At 44.1% G+C, this 16582-nt stretch overlaps 1 protein-coding gene across 10 annotated transcripts in view; it reads left to right on the top strand.

The window, feature by feature from the left end:
* LOC112225602 (diacylglycerol kinase beta) overlaps positions 1-16582 on the top strand; it is a 141743-nt gene that overhangs the window by 68968 nt on the left and 56193 nt on the right. For all 10 annotated transcript variants that reach the window (XR_006080029.1, XR_006080030.1, XM_042306600.1 and 7 more), the window contains 7 exons: positions 489-577; positions 2668-2784; positions 4454-4552; positions 4781-4888; positions 5022-5095; positions 8066-8140; positions 16456-16541. Coding sequence is in view for 8 of the 10 variants with exons in the window: in XM_042306600.1 (XP_042162534.1) it covers positions 489-577; positions 2668-2784; positions 4454-4552; positions 4781-4888; positions 5022-5095; positions 8066-8140; positions 16456-16541 (648 nt within the window). In the remaining 2 variants the exon portion in view is untranslated. The remainder of the gene's footprint in view (positions 1-488; positions 578-2667; positions 2785-4453; positions 4553-4780; positions 4889-5021; positions 5096-8065; positions 8141-16455; positions 16542-16582) is intronic.

Raw genomic sequence — 16582 nt, 5'->3', positions numbered from 1 at the left:
TTGCACAAAGTAGATGTCCTAACCGACTTGCCAAAACTATAGTTTGTTAACAAGAAATTTGTGGAGTGGTTGAAAAACGAGTTTTAATGACTCCAACCTAAGTGCATGTAAACTTCCGACTTAAAGTGTACCTTAAAATGGCACTGAGAGACTCCGGGGAAGTAGATAAAGGGCCTCATTGCCAAAATACCGAAGTATCCCTTTATCCCTTTAGAAAGTCCCTCTTTCTGTCCCTGGTTGGCCTTTACAGCTCCATCCACTCTCTGTTTCTCTCTTCCTGCCTTTCAGTTCTTCTCTCTGTCTTTCAACCAGATGTTTATATTATATTTATGTCTCTTATTCAGTCCTCCATTCTGTGAATAATAAACATGATTGCATTATCTATTATCAAGGATAATGCTATCGCTTGGTCATTTTATTACATGATTCAGTGAAAGGGTTGGTGTAGCTACTGGTGAACTGTCTCTCTCTGTACCTCTGTGTTTCAGTATGCAAGTACACAGTCCATGAACGCTGTGTGTCCAAAGACATTGCTGCCTGCATCAGCACCTACGCCAAGTCCCGCAGACACACCAATGTGAGTACACAACTACACACACAAAACACACACAAAAACACACCGGCACACGTTTATTTTATTTTACTATTCTTGTGGGGACCAAACAGTTGAGTCCCATTCAGAATCATATTTTCACTAAACCCTAACTCCTAACCCTGATTGCAACCCTAACCCTAAACCTAACCCCTAAGCCTAAAATAGCCTTTTTCCTTGTGGGGACTGGCGAAATGTCCCCACTCTTCTTCCACATCTGATTAATGTTGCTGAGCAAGGAGCAGAAGGGTCCTGGGTGCAGGGATTCTCTCTCTCACACACACACACACACACACACACACACACACACACACACACACACACACACACACACACACACACACACACACACACACACACACACACACACTTATGCACAGGCTCATGGGTGCAGATCATGCAGTCCTACTAATGTTGTTAACTGTGTCTCTATATTTAACCCCTATTTTAAGTAGACACCTTCTGGACTGATCTCACAGACTTGGAGTTGTCCCTCTAAGACCTTCTCTTTCTCTGCAGATGGAATTGTACTCTGTTTCAGCTCCACTTCACTTTTTCAAGTCTGGTTCAATAACAGAAGATGCCTTTCAGATGGTCTCTTATTTTAGTAAATATCTGGAACAAAATACACGTTTAGCACTGGATTAATGTTGTAACTTCCTTTAAATCATGATTGTTGTTTCTCTCTCCCTTCCTGTCTCTCTCCCTTCCTGTCTCTCTCCCTTCCTGCCTCTTCCTGCCTCTCTCCCCCTTCCTGCCTCTCTCCCTTCCTGCCCCTCTCCTTCCTGTCTCTCTCCCTTCCTCCCTCTCCTGCCTCTCTCCCTTCCTGCCTCTCTCCCTTCCTATATCTCTCCCTTCCTGCCTCTCCTCTCCCTTCCTGCCTCTCTCCCTTCCTGCCTCTCTCCCTTCCTGTCTCTCTCCCTTCCTGCCTCTCCTCTCTCTCCCTTCCTGCTTCTCTCCTGCTTCCTGCATCTCCCTCCCTTCCTGCCTCTCTAACTTCCTGCCTCTCTCCCTTCCTGCTTCTCTCCCTTCCTGCCTCTCCCTCCTCTTCCTGCCTCTCTCCCTTCCTCTCTCTCCCTGTCCTCCCTCTCTCTTCTGCCTTCTTCCTCTCCTCTCTCTCCTTCCTCCCTCTCTCTCTTCCTGTCCTCCCCTCTCTCTCCCTTCTTGCCTCTCTCCCTCTGCTCTCCCTTCCTGCCTCTCTCCCTCTCCTCTTCTTGCTTCTCTCCCTCTCTCTCTTCCTGCTTCTCTTCCTGCCTTCCTTCCTGCCTCTCTCCCTTCCTGCCTCTCTCCTTTGCTTGCCTCTCCTTCCTGCCTCTTCCCTTCCCCTCCCCCTCTCTCCTGCTTCCTCCCTTCTGCTCTCTCTCCCTTCCTCCCTCTCTCTCCTCTTCTTGCTTCTCTCCCCTGCCTCTCTCCCCCTTCCTGCTTCTCTCCCTTCCTGCTTCTCTCCCTTCCTGTCTCTCTCCCCTTCCTGCCTCCCTCTCCTTCCTCTCTCTCCTCCTCCTTCCTCCCTTCCTCTCTCTCTCCCTTCCTCCCTCTCTCTCCTCCCTTCCTCCCCTCTCCCTCTCTCCCTTCCTCTCTTCCTCCCTCCTCCTCCCTCCCTCTCTCTCTCCTTCTTGCCTCTCTCCCTTCCCCTTCCTGCTTCTCTCCCTTCCTGCTTCTCTCCCTTCCTGCCTCTCTCCTCCTGCTTCCTGCCTCCTCCCTCCCTTCCTCCCCTCCTCCTCTCCCTCCTCCTCTTCCTGCTCTCTCCCTTCCTGCCTCTCTCCCTTTCTCCCTTCCTACCTTCCTGCCTCCCCCTTTCTCCTTTCCTACCTGCTCTCCCCCCTACCTGCCTCTCTCCCCTTTCCCTTCCTGCTTCTCTTCCTGCCTCTCTCCCTTCCTTCCTGCCTCTCTTCCTGCTTTCTCCCCTTCCTACCTTCCTGCTCCTCCCTTTCTCCTCCTTCCTACCTCTCTCCCCTTCCTGCCTCTCTCCCTTTCTCCCTTCCAACCTCTCTTCTTTTCTTCCTTCCTGCCTCTCTCCCTTCCTGCCTCTCTCCCTCTCTTCCTTCCTGCCTCTCTCCCTTCCTGCCTCTCTCCAGGTCATGCAGCATGTCTGGATAGAGGGAAACTCTCCCACTAAGTGTGACCGCTGTCACAGAAGTATCAAGTGCTACCAGGGCTTAACGGGCCTACACTGTGTGTGGTGTCAGATCACTGTGAGTAGTACACACCTCCCTGTACTGGAGAACTGGAATAGTTACAATGTTTTGGTTCATAGTGCCTCATGTCAAGTGCCTTGGCTAGTATCAAGTGCTTCAGAAGTCTTCTGCTAATAAAAATGATCTTGGCTAGCTGACTAGCCTAGTTAAATAAAGGCTAAATAAAATAAAATATATAAATGGTCCTGAAGAAATTCACAGCAATAGTTTGTAATCAACCTATTATTTTTCACATTTTTACTTTACCTAAGATGTCCTCTAGATGTCACCATTTACCTTTAAATGTTAAATAATATATAATGAACACTCAAACTGTGATTCATCAAACCACCAGTAAGTGGAGTTCAAAGAGCATGTTAGGATTGTCAACTTAGCTTAGTTATGTTCTCATCCCTTTAGCGTCACTGCAGTTTAGCTTAGTGATGTTCTCATCCCTTTAGTATCACTGCAGTTTAGCTTAGGGATGTTCTCATCCCATTAGCATCACTGCAGTTTAGCTTAGTGATGTTCTCATCCCTTTAGCACCACTGCAGTTTAGCTTAAGGATGTTCTCATCCCATTAGCATCACTGCAACTTAGCTTAGTGATCTTCTCATCCCTTTAGCATCACTGCAACTTAGCTTAGTGATGTTCTCATCCCTTTAGCATCACTGCAACTTAGCTTAGTGATGTTCTCATCCCTTTAGCATCACTGCAGTTTAGCTTAGTGATGTTCTCATCCCTTTAGCATCACTGCAACTTAGCTTAGTGATGTTCTCATCCCTTTAGCATCACTGCAACTTAGCTTAGTGATGTTCTCATCCCTTTAGCATCACTGCAGTTTAGCTTAGTGATGTTCTCATCCCTTTAGCATCACTGCAACTTAGCTTAGTGATGTTCTCATCCCTTTAGAATCACTGCAGTTTAGCTTAATGATGTTCTCATCCCTTTAGCATCACTGCAGTTTAGCATAGTGATGTTCTCTTCCCTTTAGCATCACTGCAGTTTAGCTTAGTGATGTTCTCATCCCTTTAGCATCACTGCAGTTTAGCTTAGTGATGTTCTCATCCCTTTAGCACCACTGCAGTTTAGCTTAATGATGTTCTCATCCCATTAGCATCACTGCAGTTTAGCTTAATGATGTTCTCATCCCTTTAGCATCACTGAAAATTAGCTTAGTGATGTTCTCATCCCTTTAGCATCACTGCAACTTAGCTTAGTGATGTTCTCATCCCTTTAGCATCACTGCAACTTAGCTTAGTGATGTTCTCATCCCTTTAGCATCACTGCAACTTAGCTTAGTGATGTTCTCATCCCTTTAGCATCACTGCAACTTAGCTTAGTGACGTTCTCATCCCTTTAGAATCACTGCAGGCATTCATTCTCAGTCCTGGAAGCAGCTACTGTACTCATTACATGAATCAAACTTTGGCATGAACCAGGGGGAAAAGGATATATTCCTATAGCAGTTTATGTTCCGGTATTATTAGCTTCAAGCATTTATGAGGCTTTTGAGTGAAGTGTTTTGAATAACATCTGCCACTGTGTCAAATGACTTGTGTGAATATATCTTTTGGTATTCCTTTCCACTCTCCTCTTCTTTTCCTCCGCTCCTTTCTTCCCTCCATTCTCCTCATCTTAAATAAAGGTTAAATAAAATAAATAAAAAATGTTCCTTCCCGATCAGCTCCACAATAAGTGTGCGTCCAACATGAAGCCGGAGTGTGATGGAGGAGCCCTTAGAGACCACACTCTACTCCCCTCCTACATCTGCCCTGTCGTCCTGGTGAGATCACATGAAATCAATCACACTCTGAAACTCCTATTTATTTATCTCCAATACTTTCAATACTGAAAAACACTAACACCCCCTTGAGATATAATTATAGATCCATAAAGGTATACACTTGCCCCATTTCTCTGTAACAATTCATAAACTCATAAACAAATGTATCTTTGTCTGTCCGTCTGTCCGTCCGTCCGTCCGTCTGTCTGTCCGTCTGTCTGTCTGCAGGACCGTCATTCTGTTGTGAAGCGGGGTGAAGGGGACTCCCCGCCCAGCAGCAGCCCTGACAACATAAGTCAGAGCTTGAAATTCACAGGAGACGGACAAGCACTGCAGGTGAGTAAATCAAGCCCAGAGCATCTTCAGTGGTTAAAGCCTTGTTGATGGCAGGTTAAAGTGTGTGCTGTGTTTGCATGGGTATACACTACTCTACAGTATCTCATTAGCCTGTCTCTGATCTCCTATTCAGATCACTCCTCTACCGGGTACACATCCCCTCCTGGTCCTGGTCAACCCAAAGAGTGGAGGGAGACAGGGGGAGCGGTAAGTCACAGTGTCTCATATTATTAACGGATTGAAACACTCCTGCAATATACACTAGTATGTGGACACCTGCTTCCATTCAGCCTCAAGAGCATTAGTGAGGTCGGGCACTGATGTTGGGCGATTAGGCCTGGCTCGCAGTCAGCATTCCAATTCATCCCAAAGGTGTTTGATGGGGTTGAGGTCAGGTCTCTGTGCAGGCCAGTCAAGTTCTTCCACACCGATCTTGACAAACCATTTCTGTATGGATCTCGCTTTGTGTACGGGGGCATTTTAATGCTGAAACAGAAAAGGACCTTCCCCAAACTGTTGCCACAAAGATGGAAGCACAGATTCGTCTAGAATGTCATTGTATTCTGTAGCGTTAAGATGTCCCTTCACTGGAACTAAGGGGCCCGAACCATGGAAAATAGCCCTAGACCATTAGTCCTCCTCCAACAAACTTTACAGTTAGCACTATGCATTCGGGCAGGCAGCATTCTCCTGGCATCCGCCAAACCCAGATTTGTCCGTTGGACTGCCAGATGGTGAAGCGTGATTCATCACTCCAGAGAACGTGTTTCCACTGCTCCAGAGTCCAATGGCGGCTAGCTTTAATCCACTCCAGTCAGTGCTTGGCATTGTGCATGGTGATCTTAGGCTCATTTGCGGCTGCTCAGCGATGGAATCCCATTTCATGAAGCTCCTGACGAACAGCTTTTTGATGACATTGCTTCCAGAGGCAGTTTGGAACTCCGTAGTGAGTGTTGCAACTGAGGACAGATAATCTTTACGCGCTGTGGCCTTCAGCACTTGGCGGTCCCATTCTGTGAGATTGTGTGGCCTGTCACTTCGTGGCTGAGACGTTGTTGCTCCTAGATGCTTCCACTTCACAATAACAGCACTTACAGTTGAACAGGGCAGCTCTAGCAGGGCAGAAATCTGACAAACTGACTTGTTGGAAAGGTGGCATCCTATGACAGTGCCACGTTTGAAGTCACTGAGCTCTTCAGTAGAGCCCATTCTACTGCCAATGTTTGTCTATAGAGGTTGCATGGCTGCGTGCTCAATTTTATACACTTGTCAGCAACAGCTGTGGTTGAAATAGCCAAATCCACATACTTTTGGCCATGTAGTGTATGTTTCATACAGCCCTGTAATGCTACTGACAAAGTGTTATAAAGACTGGCTGACTGTTCATCATAGAATCAAAGTAATGTGAAGCTAGCATAGCTAAAGCTAGCAACAATAACAATCTCCTGGTCTTTGGAGATTCAATTCTATAATTTTTAGGCTATGTAATTACAGAGGATTTAACATTTAGGAAATAATGATGGTCTATTGGCTGTTCTGACACAGTGTCCTAAAAGCAGTTGTTAATGAAAATGAATGTGTTCACTGTTTCAGCATTCTCTCCTCTCTCCTCCCACCATGCATTTCACAGCACCGGGAGGCCTGCTTTGTTGGCTTTAGAAACTCCATCACCATAGCAACACAGTCTTAAATACCACTTAAAAGGGAAATTATTCTCTATTATTAGACATGTTCTCCTTAAAAAAAGATGCATTTAATCTCTGAGTACAAAAACAAAGCCTATTTCTGCCCTCTTTGATGTCAATAAGGAAATGAAAGGGTTGGTGTTGAGTCACTGATTGGTCCTGTTATTGTGAATGAGGCTTTCAGGCAGTTTAATGACTGTTTTACAGCATTTTAAATGTCACCTGGTCCTCTTACGTTAAGTAGTATATTTATACAAATTTTTCCTTCTGAATGAACTTCGTAAAACTTAAATTTAAGTTTTCTTCATGACACATTCATAACAGTATCATAGCAAACTGTATCTGACACACCATATAGAATGAGTTGCATTCTAAGCCAAATGTTTTGTTTGTGGTGATTCTAACCTAGCTGTCGGCTTTCTGTTGTCTTTTGCCACTGCTTTTCACACTCTGACCAAAGTGCAGTGTGGGTATTGGAAGCTACTGACGCAATTACCAGTGCAAGGTCAATGTGGAGCCTTCAATATAATAGATCTCTGATACAGCTCCTGCAGGTCAATGTTACAGGAATCTGCTATGTCAATGGGCACAGTAAGCTGTAGAGATAATTACAATTTTAGAGCGAAATCACATTTACTGTGGACACCATGTCAACTGTGTTGATTAAGTAAAACTTGTAATTAAATGTTGCTACTTTACATTCTATGTCTGTCTTTGTATGCATGATCTCTCATTCCCTCACTCTCTCTCTGGCTCACTCTTTCTCTCTGGCTCACTCTCTCTCTCTGGCTCACTCTCTCTTTCTCTCTCTGGCTCTCTCTCTCTGGCTCACCTCTCTCTCTCTCTGGCTCACCCTCTCTCTCTCTGGCTCACTCTCTCTCTCTCTGGCTCACTCTCTCTCTCTCTCTCTGGCTCACTCTCTCTCTCTCTGGCTCACTCTCTCTCTCTCTCTGGCTCACTCTCTCTCTCTGGCTCACTCTCTCTCTCTCTCTGGCTCACTCTCTCTCTCTCTGGCTCTCTCTCTCTCTGGCTCTCTCTCTGGCTCACTCTCTCTCTCTGGCTCACTCTCTCTCTCTGTCTCTCTCTCTCTCTGGCTCGCTCTCTCTCTGGCTCACTCTCTCTCTCTCTTTCTCTCTGGCTCACTCTCTCTTTCTCTCTTTCCATCTCTCTCGTGCTTGCTCTCTCTCTCTCTCTCTCTCTCTCTCTCTCTCTCAGGCTCTCTCTCTCTCTCTCTCTCTCTCAGGCTCACTCTCTCTCTCTCTCTCTGGCTCACTCTCTCTCTGGCTCACACTCTCTCTGGCTCACTCTCTCTCTCTTTCTCTCTTTCCATCTCTCTCCTGCTTTCTCTCTCTCTCTCTCTCTCTCTCTCTGGCTCTCTCTCTCTCTCTCTCTCTTCTGGCTCCATTTTGTACATAGTGAGTTTGTCAGCTTGTGTGTATGTGCAGTAACTCTAACACAGCTGTCATATGGTCTATATATATGTCTTCTACAGGGTATTGAGAAAGTTCCAGTACTTGCTGAACCCCAGGCAGGTGTACAGTCTCGACCGAGGGGGACCCATGGTGGGGTAAGACTAATTCATTACTATAGACCCATGGTGGGGTAAGACTCATCCTCAACACTATAGACCCATGGTAGGGTAAGACTAACTCATCACTATAGACCCATGGTAGGGTAAGACATCCTCATCACCATAGACCCATAGTGGGGTAAGTCATCCTCATCACTATAGACTCATGGTTGGGTAGGACTCATCCTCATCACTTTAGACCCATGGTGGGGTAAGACTCATCCTCATCACTATAGACCCATGGTGGGGTAAGACTCATCCTCATCACCATAGACCCATGGTAGGGTAAGACTCATCCTCATCACTATAGACCCAAGGTAGGTAAGACTAACTCATCATTATATACCCATGGTAGGGTAAATACACCTGTATTTGGGGTGTTTCTCCCATTCTTCTCTGCAGATCCTTTCAAGCTCTGTCAGGTTGGATGGGGAGAGTCGCTGCACAGCTGTTTTCAGGTCTCTCCAGAGATGTTCGATCGGTTTCAAGTCTGGGCTCTGAATGGGCCACTCAAGGACATTCAGAGACTTGTCCTGAACCACTCCTGTGTTGTCTTGGCTGTGCTTAGGGTCATTGTCCGGTTGAAAGGTGAATGTTTGCCTCAATATGAGGTCCTGAGCACTGTAGAGCAAGTTTTCATCAAGGACCTCTCTGTACTTTGCTCTGTTCATCTTTCCCTTAATCCTGACTAGTCTCCCACTCCCTGCTGCTGAAAAACATCCCCACAGCATGATGCTGCCACCACCATGCTTCACCGTAGGGATGGTGCCAGGTTTCATCCAGACATGATACTTAGCATTCAGGCCAAATAGTTCAATCTTGGTTTCATCAGACCAGAGAATCTTGTTTCTCATGGTCTGAGAGTCTTTAGGTGCCTAAACAATAAAAATGAACAGTAAATATTACACTCACAAAAGTCCTCTCTCTCATTGTAAGAAGAGAGGCAGACTACAGTGACAGACTAGCAGATAATAGACATGGTATCAGAACAGTGGAGGTTCAGTTAACATGATGTAATGATGCCATTATCACTAGACCGATTAATCGGAATGGCCGATTAATTAGGGCCGATTTCAAGTTTTCATAACATAACAAATATTATTATTATTATTTTTTTTTATACCTTTATTTAACTAGGCAAGTCAGTTAAACTTCTTGCGACTCCAAACCCTTATCCGGGAGCGTATTCATAGCCTCAAGCTTATTACCATAACGCAACGTTTCCTATTCATGAAAATCGCAAATGAAATGAAATAAATATATTGAAACACAAGCTTAGCCTTTTGTTAACAACACTGTCATCTCAGATTTTCAAAATATGCTTTTCAACCAAAGCTACACAAGCATTTGTGTAAGAGTATTGATAGCCTAGCTTAGCATTAAGCCTAGCATTCAGCAGGCAACATTTTCACAAAAACAAGAAAAGCATTCAAATAAAATCATTTACCTTTGAAGAACTTCGGATGTTTTCAATGACTCAATTAGATAGCAAATGTTCATTTTTTCCAAAAATATTATTTGTGTAAGAGAAATAGCTCCGTTTTGTTCATCACGTTTGGCTAAGAAAAAAAAATTAAAATGCAGTCACTTACAACGCCAAACTTTTTTCCAAGTTAGCTCCATAATATCGACAGAAACATGGCAAACGTTGTTTAGAATCAATCCTCAAGGTGTTTTTCACATATCTATTCGATAATCTATCAGTGGTAGCAGTCGGTTTCTCATCAGAAGCAAACGGAAAAATACTGCAGCTGGAGATTACGCAATAATGGCGACGGAGGACACCAAGCGACCACCTGGTAGATGTAGTCTCTTATGGTCAATCTTCCAATGATATGCCTACAAATACGTCACAATGCTGCAGACACCTTGGGGAAACCGTGGAAAATGTAAGCTGACTCCTAGCTCCTCCACAGCCATATAAGGAGTCATTTTCATGAGGCGGTTTCAAAATATGCGGCACTTCCTGATTGGATTTTTATCTGGGTTTTTCTGTAACATCAGTTCTGTGGCACTCACAGACAATATCTTTGCAGTTTTGGAAACGTCAGAGTGTTTTCTTTCCAAAGCTGTCAATTATATGCATAGTCGAGCATCTTTTCGTGACAAAATATCTTGTTTAAAACGGGAACGTTTTTCATCCAAAAATTAAAATAGCAAAATTCAATGAGGGCCTAGGAACGGTGGGTTAACTGCCTTGTTCAGGGGCAGAACGACAGATTTTCACCTTGTCAGCTCAAGGGAACCAATCGTTCAACCTTACAGTTGACTAGTACAACGCAATAACGACCTGCCTCTCTCATTCCACTCCACAAGGAGACTGCCTGTTACGCGAATGCAGTAAGCCAAGGTAAGTTGCTAGCTAGCATTAAACTTATCTTATAAAAAAACAATCAATCATTATCACTTGTTATCTACACATGGTTGATGATATTACTAGATATTATCTAGCGTGTCCTGCGTTGCATATAATCTGACTGAGCATACAAGTATCTAAGTATCTGACTGAGCGGTGGTAGGCAGAAGCAGGCGCGTAAAAATTCATTCAAACAGCACTTTCGTGCGTTTTGCCAGCAGCTCTTCGTTGTGCGTCAAGCATTGCTCTGTTTATGACTTCAAGCCTATCAACTCCCGAGATGAGGCTGGTGTAACCGAAGTGAAATGGCTAGCTAGTTAGCGCGCGCTAATAGCGTTTCAAACGTCACTCGCTCTGAGACTTCTAGTAGTTGTTCCCCTTGCTCTGCATGGGTAACGCTGCTTCGATGGTGGCTGTTGTCGTTGTGTTGCTGGTTCGAGCCCAGGGAGGAGTGATGAGAGGGACGGAAGCTATACTGTTACACTGGCAATACTAAAGTGCCTATAAGGAACATCCAATAGTCAAAGGTTAATGAAATACAAATGGTGTAGAGGGAAACTGTTTTGTTAAATGTAGCCAGATCGGTGCTGTAGCTACTGAATTCCCTGGAGTGCTGGCATGCTTGTGCTGTGCATCACTGAGCGTTAGTACAGTTCACCGCAACGACCAGGAGAGACAGCTGTCTGACATTGGTGTCACCAGCCTTGTCAGTGGTACACACACACACACACACACACACACACACACACACACACACACACACACACACACACACACACACAGATATGTGTGTCATGCATGCACACACACACACACACACACACACAGGCACCCCACACACACACACAGGCACCCCCACACACACACAGGCCCCCCCCCACACACACACACACAGGCACCCCCCACACACACACACACACACACACATATATGTGTGTGTCATGCATGCACACCCACACACACACACACACACACACACACACAGGCACCCACACACACACACACACACATATATGTGTGTCATGCATGCACACACCCCCCCACACACACACACCGAGACGGACCGGTGTAATGTTTGCACCACAGCTGTTTTTTTGGGACAGATGAAAGCCCCTGTCGACACCTTTGTCCTGGCCCAGATGAAAGGTCCCTTTGAAGGTGACACTCTCTCTGGCCAGTCACTAATGTATCTCTCTCTCTCTCTCTCTCTCTCTCTCTCTCTCTCTCTCTCTCTCTCTCTCTCTCACTCTCTCACTCTCTCTCACTCTCACTCTCACTCTCACTCTCACTCACTCTCACTCTCACTCTCTTTCTCTGTCAATTCAATTCAAATGGCTTTAGTGGCATAGGAAACATGTTTACATTGCCAAAGCTACCGAAATAGAGAATGAACAAAAGTGAAATAAACAATAAAAAATGTACAGTAAATATTACACTCAAAAGTTCCAAAAGAATAAAGACATTTGAAATGTCATATTGTGGCTAAACGCTGTAACGATGTGCAAATAGTTAAAATGCAAAAGGGAAAATAAATAAACATAAACATGGATGGTATTCACATTGGTGTTTGTTCTTCAATTGAAGATCCTCTTCAATTTGCTTACTGCCCCAATAGATACACAGACGATGCAATCGCCATCACTCTGCACACTGCCCTATCCCATCTGGACAAGAGGAATACCTATGTAAGAACAATGTTTATTAACTATAGCTCAGCATTCAACACCATAGTACCCTCCAAGCTCATCATTAAGCTCGAGGCCCTGGGTCTGAACCTCGCCTTGTGCAACTGGATCCTGGACTTCCTGACAGGCCGCCCCCAGATGGTGAAAGTAGGAAACATCACCTCCACTCCGCTGATTTTTAACACTTGGGCCCCACAAGGGTGTGTGCTCAGCCCCCCCCACCCCACTGTACTACCTGTTCACCCAGCCAAGCACGCCTCCAACTCAATCATCAAGTTAGTCTTGATTACCAACGATGACGAGACAGCCTACAGGGAGGACGTGAGGGCTCTGGCAGTGTGGTGCCAGGAAAACAACCCCTCGCTCAACGTCAACAAAACAAAGGAGATGATCATGGACTCAAGGAAACAGCAGAGGGTGCACCCCCCTATCTACATCGACGGGACCGCAGTGGAGAAGGTGTTCCTTGGCGTACACATCACTGAAAAACTCAAATGGACCACCCACACAGACAGTGTGGTGAAAAAGGAGCAACAGAGCCTCTTCAACCTCAGGAGGCTAAAGAAATTTGGCTTGTCACCTAAAACCCTCACAAAGTTTTACAGATGCACAATTGAAAGCATCCTGTCGGGCTGTATCACCACCTGGTACGGCAATTGCACTACCCACAACTGCAAGGCTCTCCAGCACCCGATGTCACAGGAAGGCCAAAAAGATCATCAAGGACATCAACCGCCCGGGCCACTGCCTGTTCACCCCGCCATCATCCAGAAGGCGAGGTCAGACCAGGTGCATCAAAGCTGGGACCAAGAGACTGAAAAACAGCTTCTTCTCAAGGCCATCAGACTTTTAAACAGAGTAAACACCATACAACCGTAGTCAGCGTGCAAGCGCCCGGCCCGCTACAAGGAGTCATGAGAGAACTATGGGACAAAGACATCCCGGCCGGCCAAACCCTCCCCTAACTCGGACGACACTGGGCCAATTATGCGCCGCCTCACACCTCTGGCTGTGACACAGGATCGAACCAGGGTCTGTGTGATGCCTCTACCACTGCGATGCAGTTCCTTAGACCGCTGCACCACTCGGGAGGCCCATGGAACACTAATATTTTTGTCTTACTGAGATTTACTATCAGGGCCCAGGTCTGATAGAATCTGTGCAGAAGATCTAGGTGCTGCTGTAGGCCTCCTTGGTTGTGGACAGAAGCACCAGATCAGTATAGTTTTGGCAAGTCGGTTAGGACATCTACTTTGGGATTGACACAAGTAATTTTTCCAACAATTGTTTACAGACAGATTATTTCACTTATAATTCACTGTATCACAATTCCAGTGGGTCAGAATTTTACATACACTAAGTTGACTGTGCCTTTAAACAGCTTGCAAAATTCCAGAAAATTATGTCATTGCTTTAGAAGCTTCTGATAGGCTAATTGACATCATTTGAGTCAATTGGAGGTGTACCTGTGGATGTATTTCAAGACCCACCTTCAAACTCAGTGCCTCTTTGCTTGACATCATGGGAAAACAAAAGAAATCAGCCAAGACCTCAGAAAACAAATTGTAGACCTCCACAAGTCTGGTTCATCCTTGGAAGCAATTTACAAAAATGCCTGAATGTACCACGTTCAACTGTACAAACAATAGTACGCAATTATAAACACCATGGGACAACGCAGCCGTCGTACCTCTCAGGAAGGAGACGCGTTCTGTCTCCTAGAGATGAACGTACTTTGGTGCGAAAAGAGCAAATCAATCCCAGAACAACAGCAAAACACCCTGTGAAGATGCTGGAGGAAACAGGTGCAAAAGTATCTATATTTACAGTAAAACGAGTCCTATATCGACATAACCTGAAAGGCCGCTCAGCAAAGAAGAAGCCACTGCTCCAAAACTGCCATAAAGAAGTCAGACTACGGTTTGCAACTGCACATGGGGACAAATGTCATAGTTTTTTGTATGAGAAATGTCCTCTGGTCTGATGAAACAAAAATAGAACTGTTTGGCCATAATGACCATCGTAATGTTTGAAAGGAAAAAGGAGAAGGCTTGCAAGTTGAAGAACACCATCCCAACCGTGAAGCACGGGGGTGGCAGCATCATGCTGTGGTGGTGGTTTGCTGCAGGAGGGACTGGTGCACTTCACAAAATAGATGTCATCATGTTGAAGGAAAATTCTGTGAATATACTGAAGCAACATCTCATGACATCAGTCAGAAAGTTGAAGCTTGGTCGTAAATGGGTCTTCCAAATGGACAATGACCCCAAGCATACTTCCAAAGTTGTGGCAAAATAGCTTAAGGACAACAAAGTCAAGGTATTGGAGTGGCCATCACAACGCTCTGACCTCAAACCTATAGAACATTTGTTGGCAGAACTGAAAAAGCGTGTGTTAGCAAGGGTCAACCAACTTATTGTGGGAAGCTTGTGGAAGGCTACCAAAAACATTTGACCCAAGTTAAACAATTTGAAGGCAATGCTACCAAATACTAATTGAGTGTATGTAAACTTCTGACCCACTGGGAATGTGATGCAAGAAATAAAAGCTGAAATAAATCATTCTCTCTACTATTATTCTGACATTTCACATTATTAAAATAATATGGTGATCCTAACTGACCTAAGACAGGCAAGTTTTACTATGATTAAATGTCAGGAATTGTTTGACTTTAAAAGTATTTGGCTAAGATGTATGTAAACTTCCGACTTCAACCTTATGTTGAAGAGGGTGGGGCTCGACCTGCAACCCTGTCTCACCCCACGGCCCCTTGGAAATTAATGTGTGTTTTTTTTGCCCATTTTAACCGCACACTAGTTGTTTGTGTACATGGATTTTGTAATGTTGTATGTTTTTCCCCCAACACTGCTTTCCATCAATTTGTATAGCAGACCCTTATGCCAAATTGAGTCAAAACCTTTTTTGCACTCAACACAGCATGAGCAAAGACTTTGCCTTTGTTTTGGTTTGTTTGTTTGTACATTGGGGTGTATAAGATGAATACGTGGTCTGTCATACGGTAACTTGGTAAAAAGCCAATTTGACATTTGCTCAGTATATTCTTTTCACTGAGTAAATGTACGAGTCTGCTGTTAATGATAATCAGTGGGGTAAAGTACTTAAGTAAAAATACTTTAAAGTGCTACTTAAGTTGTTTTTTATGTATAAGTACTTAAATTGTAAAGTACTATTTTTGACAACTTTTACTTTTACTTCACTACATTCCTGAAGAAAATTGTATATTTTTACTCCATACATTTTCCCTGACACCCAAAAGTACCTGTTACATTTTCAATGCTTAGCAGGACAGGAAAATGGTCCAATTCACGCACTTACCAAGAGAACATCCTTGGTCATCCCTACTACCTGATCTGGCAGATTCACTAAACACAAATGCTTTGATTATAAACTATGTCTGAGTGTTGGAATGTGCCCCTGGCTATCCCTAAATTGAAAAAACAAGAAAATCGTTCCGTTTGGTTTGCTTAATATAAGGAATTTGAAAGGATTTATACTTTTACTTTTTGATTCTTAAGTACATTTTATCAATTACATTTACTTTTGATACTTAAGTATATTTAAAACCAAATACTTTTAGACTTTTACTCAAGTAGTATTTTACTGGGTATCTTTACTTTAAGTATGACAATTGGGTACTTTTTCCACCACTGATGATAATGCAGAGGATTTTCCCAAGGTTGTTGTTGACGCATATCCCACAGGGGTTATTGGGGTCAATTTTAACTCCACTTTTGTGGATTGGGGTGATCAGTCCTTGGTTCCAAATATAGTGGAAGATGCCAGAGCTCAGGATAATGTTGAAGAGTTTAAGAATAACCATTTGAATTTGTGGTCTGTATATGTTCATTTCATCATTTCATTTAGTATGCCATCAACACCGCAGGCCTTTTTGGGTTGGAGGGTTTGTATTTTGTCCTGTAGTTCATTCAATGTAATTGGAGAATCTGTTGGGTTTTGGTAGTCTTTAATAGTGCATTCTAAGATTTGTATTTGATCATGTATATGTTTTTGCTGTTTGTTCTTTGTTATAGAGTGGTTTATCTATACATCTCTGTTTTGGATAGATAACTCTTCATGTTGTTGTTTGTTTAGTGTGTTCCAATTTTCCCAGAAGTGGTTTGATTCTATGGATTCTTACATTTAGCTGATTTCTGATGTGCTTTTCCTTCTTTTTCCATAGTGTATTTCTGTATTATCTCTCTGTATGTATGTGTGTGTATTTGTATATTTATGTATTTATGTCTTCACAGGCTCAACTTCTTCCATGATGTCCCTAATTTCCAGGTGCTGGCATGTGGAGGGGACGGGACAGTGGGATGGATCTTAGACTGTATTGGTGTGTCTCAATCTATTGGATTAAACTCATTCATTATACAT

The sequence above is a fragment of the Oncorhynchus tshawytscha genome, linkage group LG26 (assembly GCF_018296145.1).
Source record: "Oncorhynchus tshawytscha isolate Ot180627B linkage group LG26, Otsh_v2.0, whole genome shotgun sequence".
Classification (NCBI taxonomy): domain Eukaryota; kingdom Metazoa; phylum Chordata; class Actinopteri; order Salmoniformes; family Salmonidae; genus Oncorhynchus; species Oncorhynchus tshawytscha.
The sequence above is the reverse complement of the archived record's forward strand: the minus strand, read 5'-3'. Positions and strand labels throughout refer to the sequence as shown.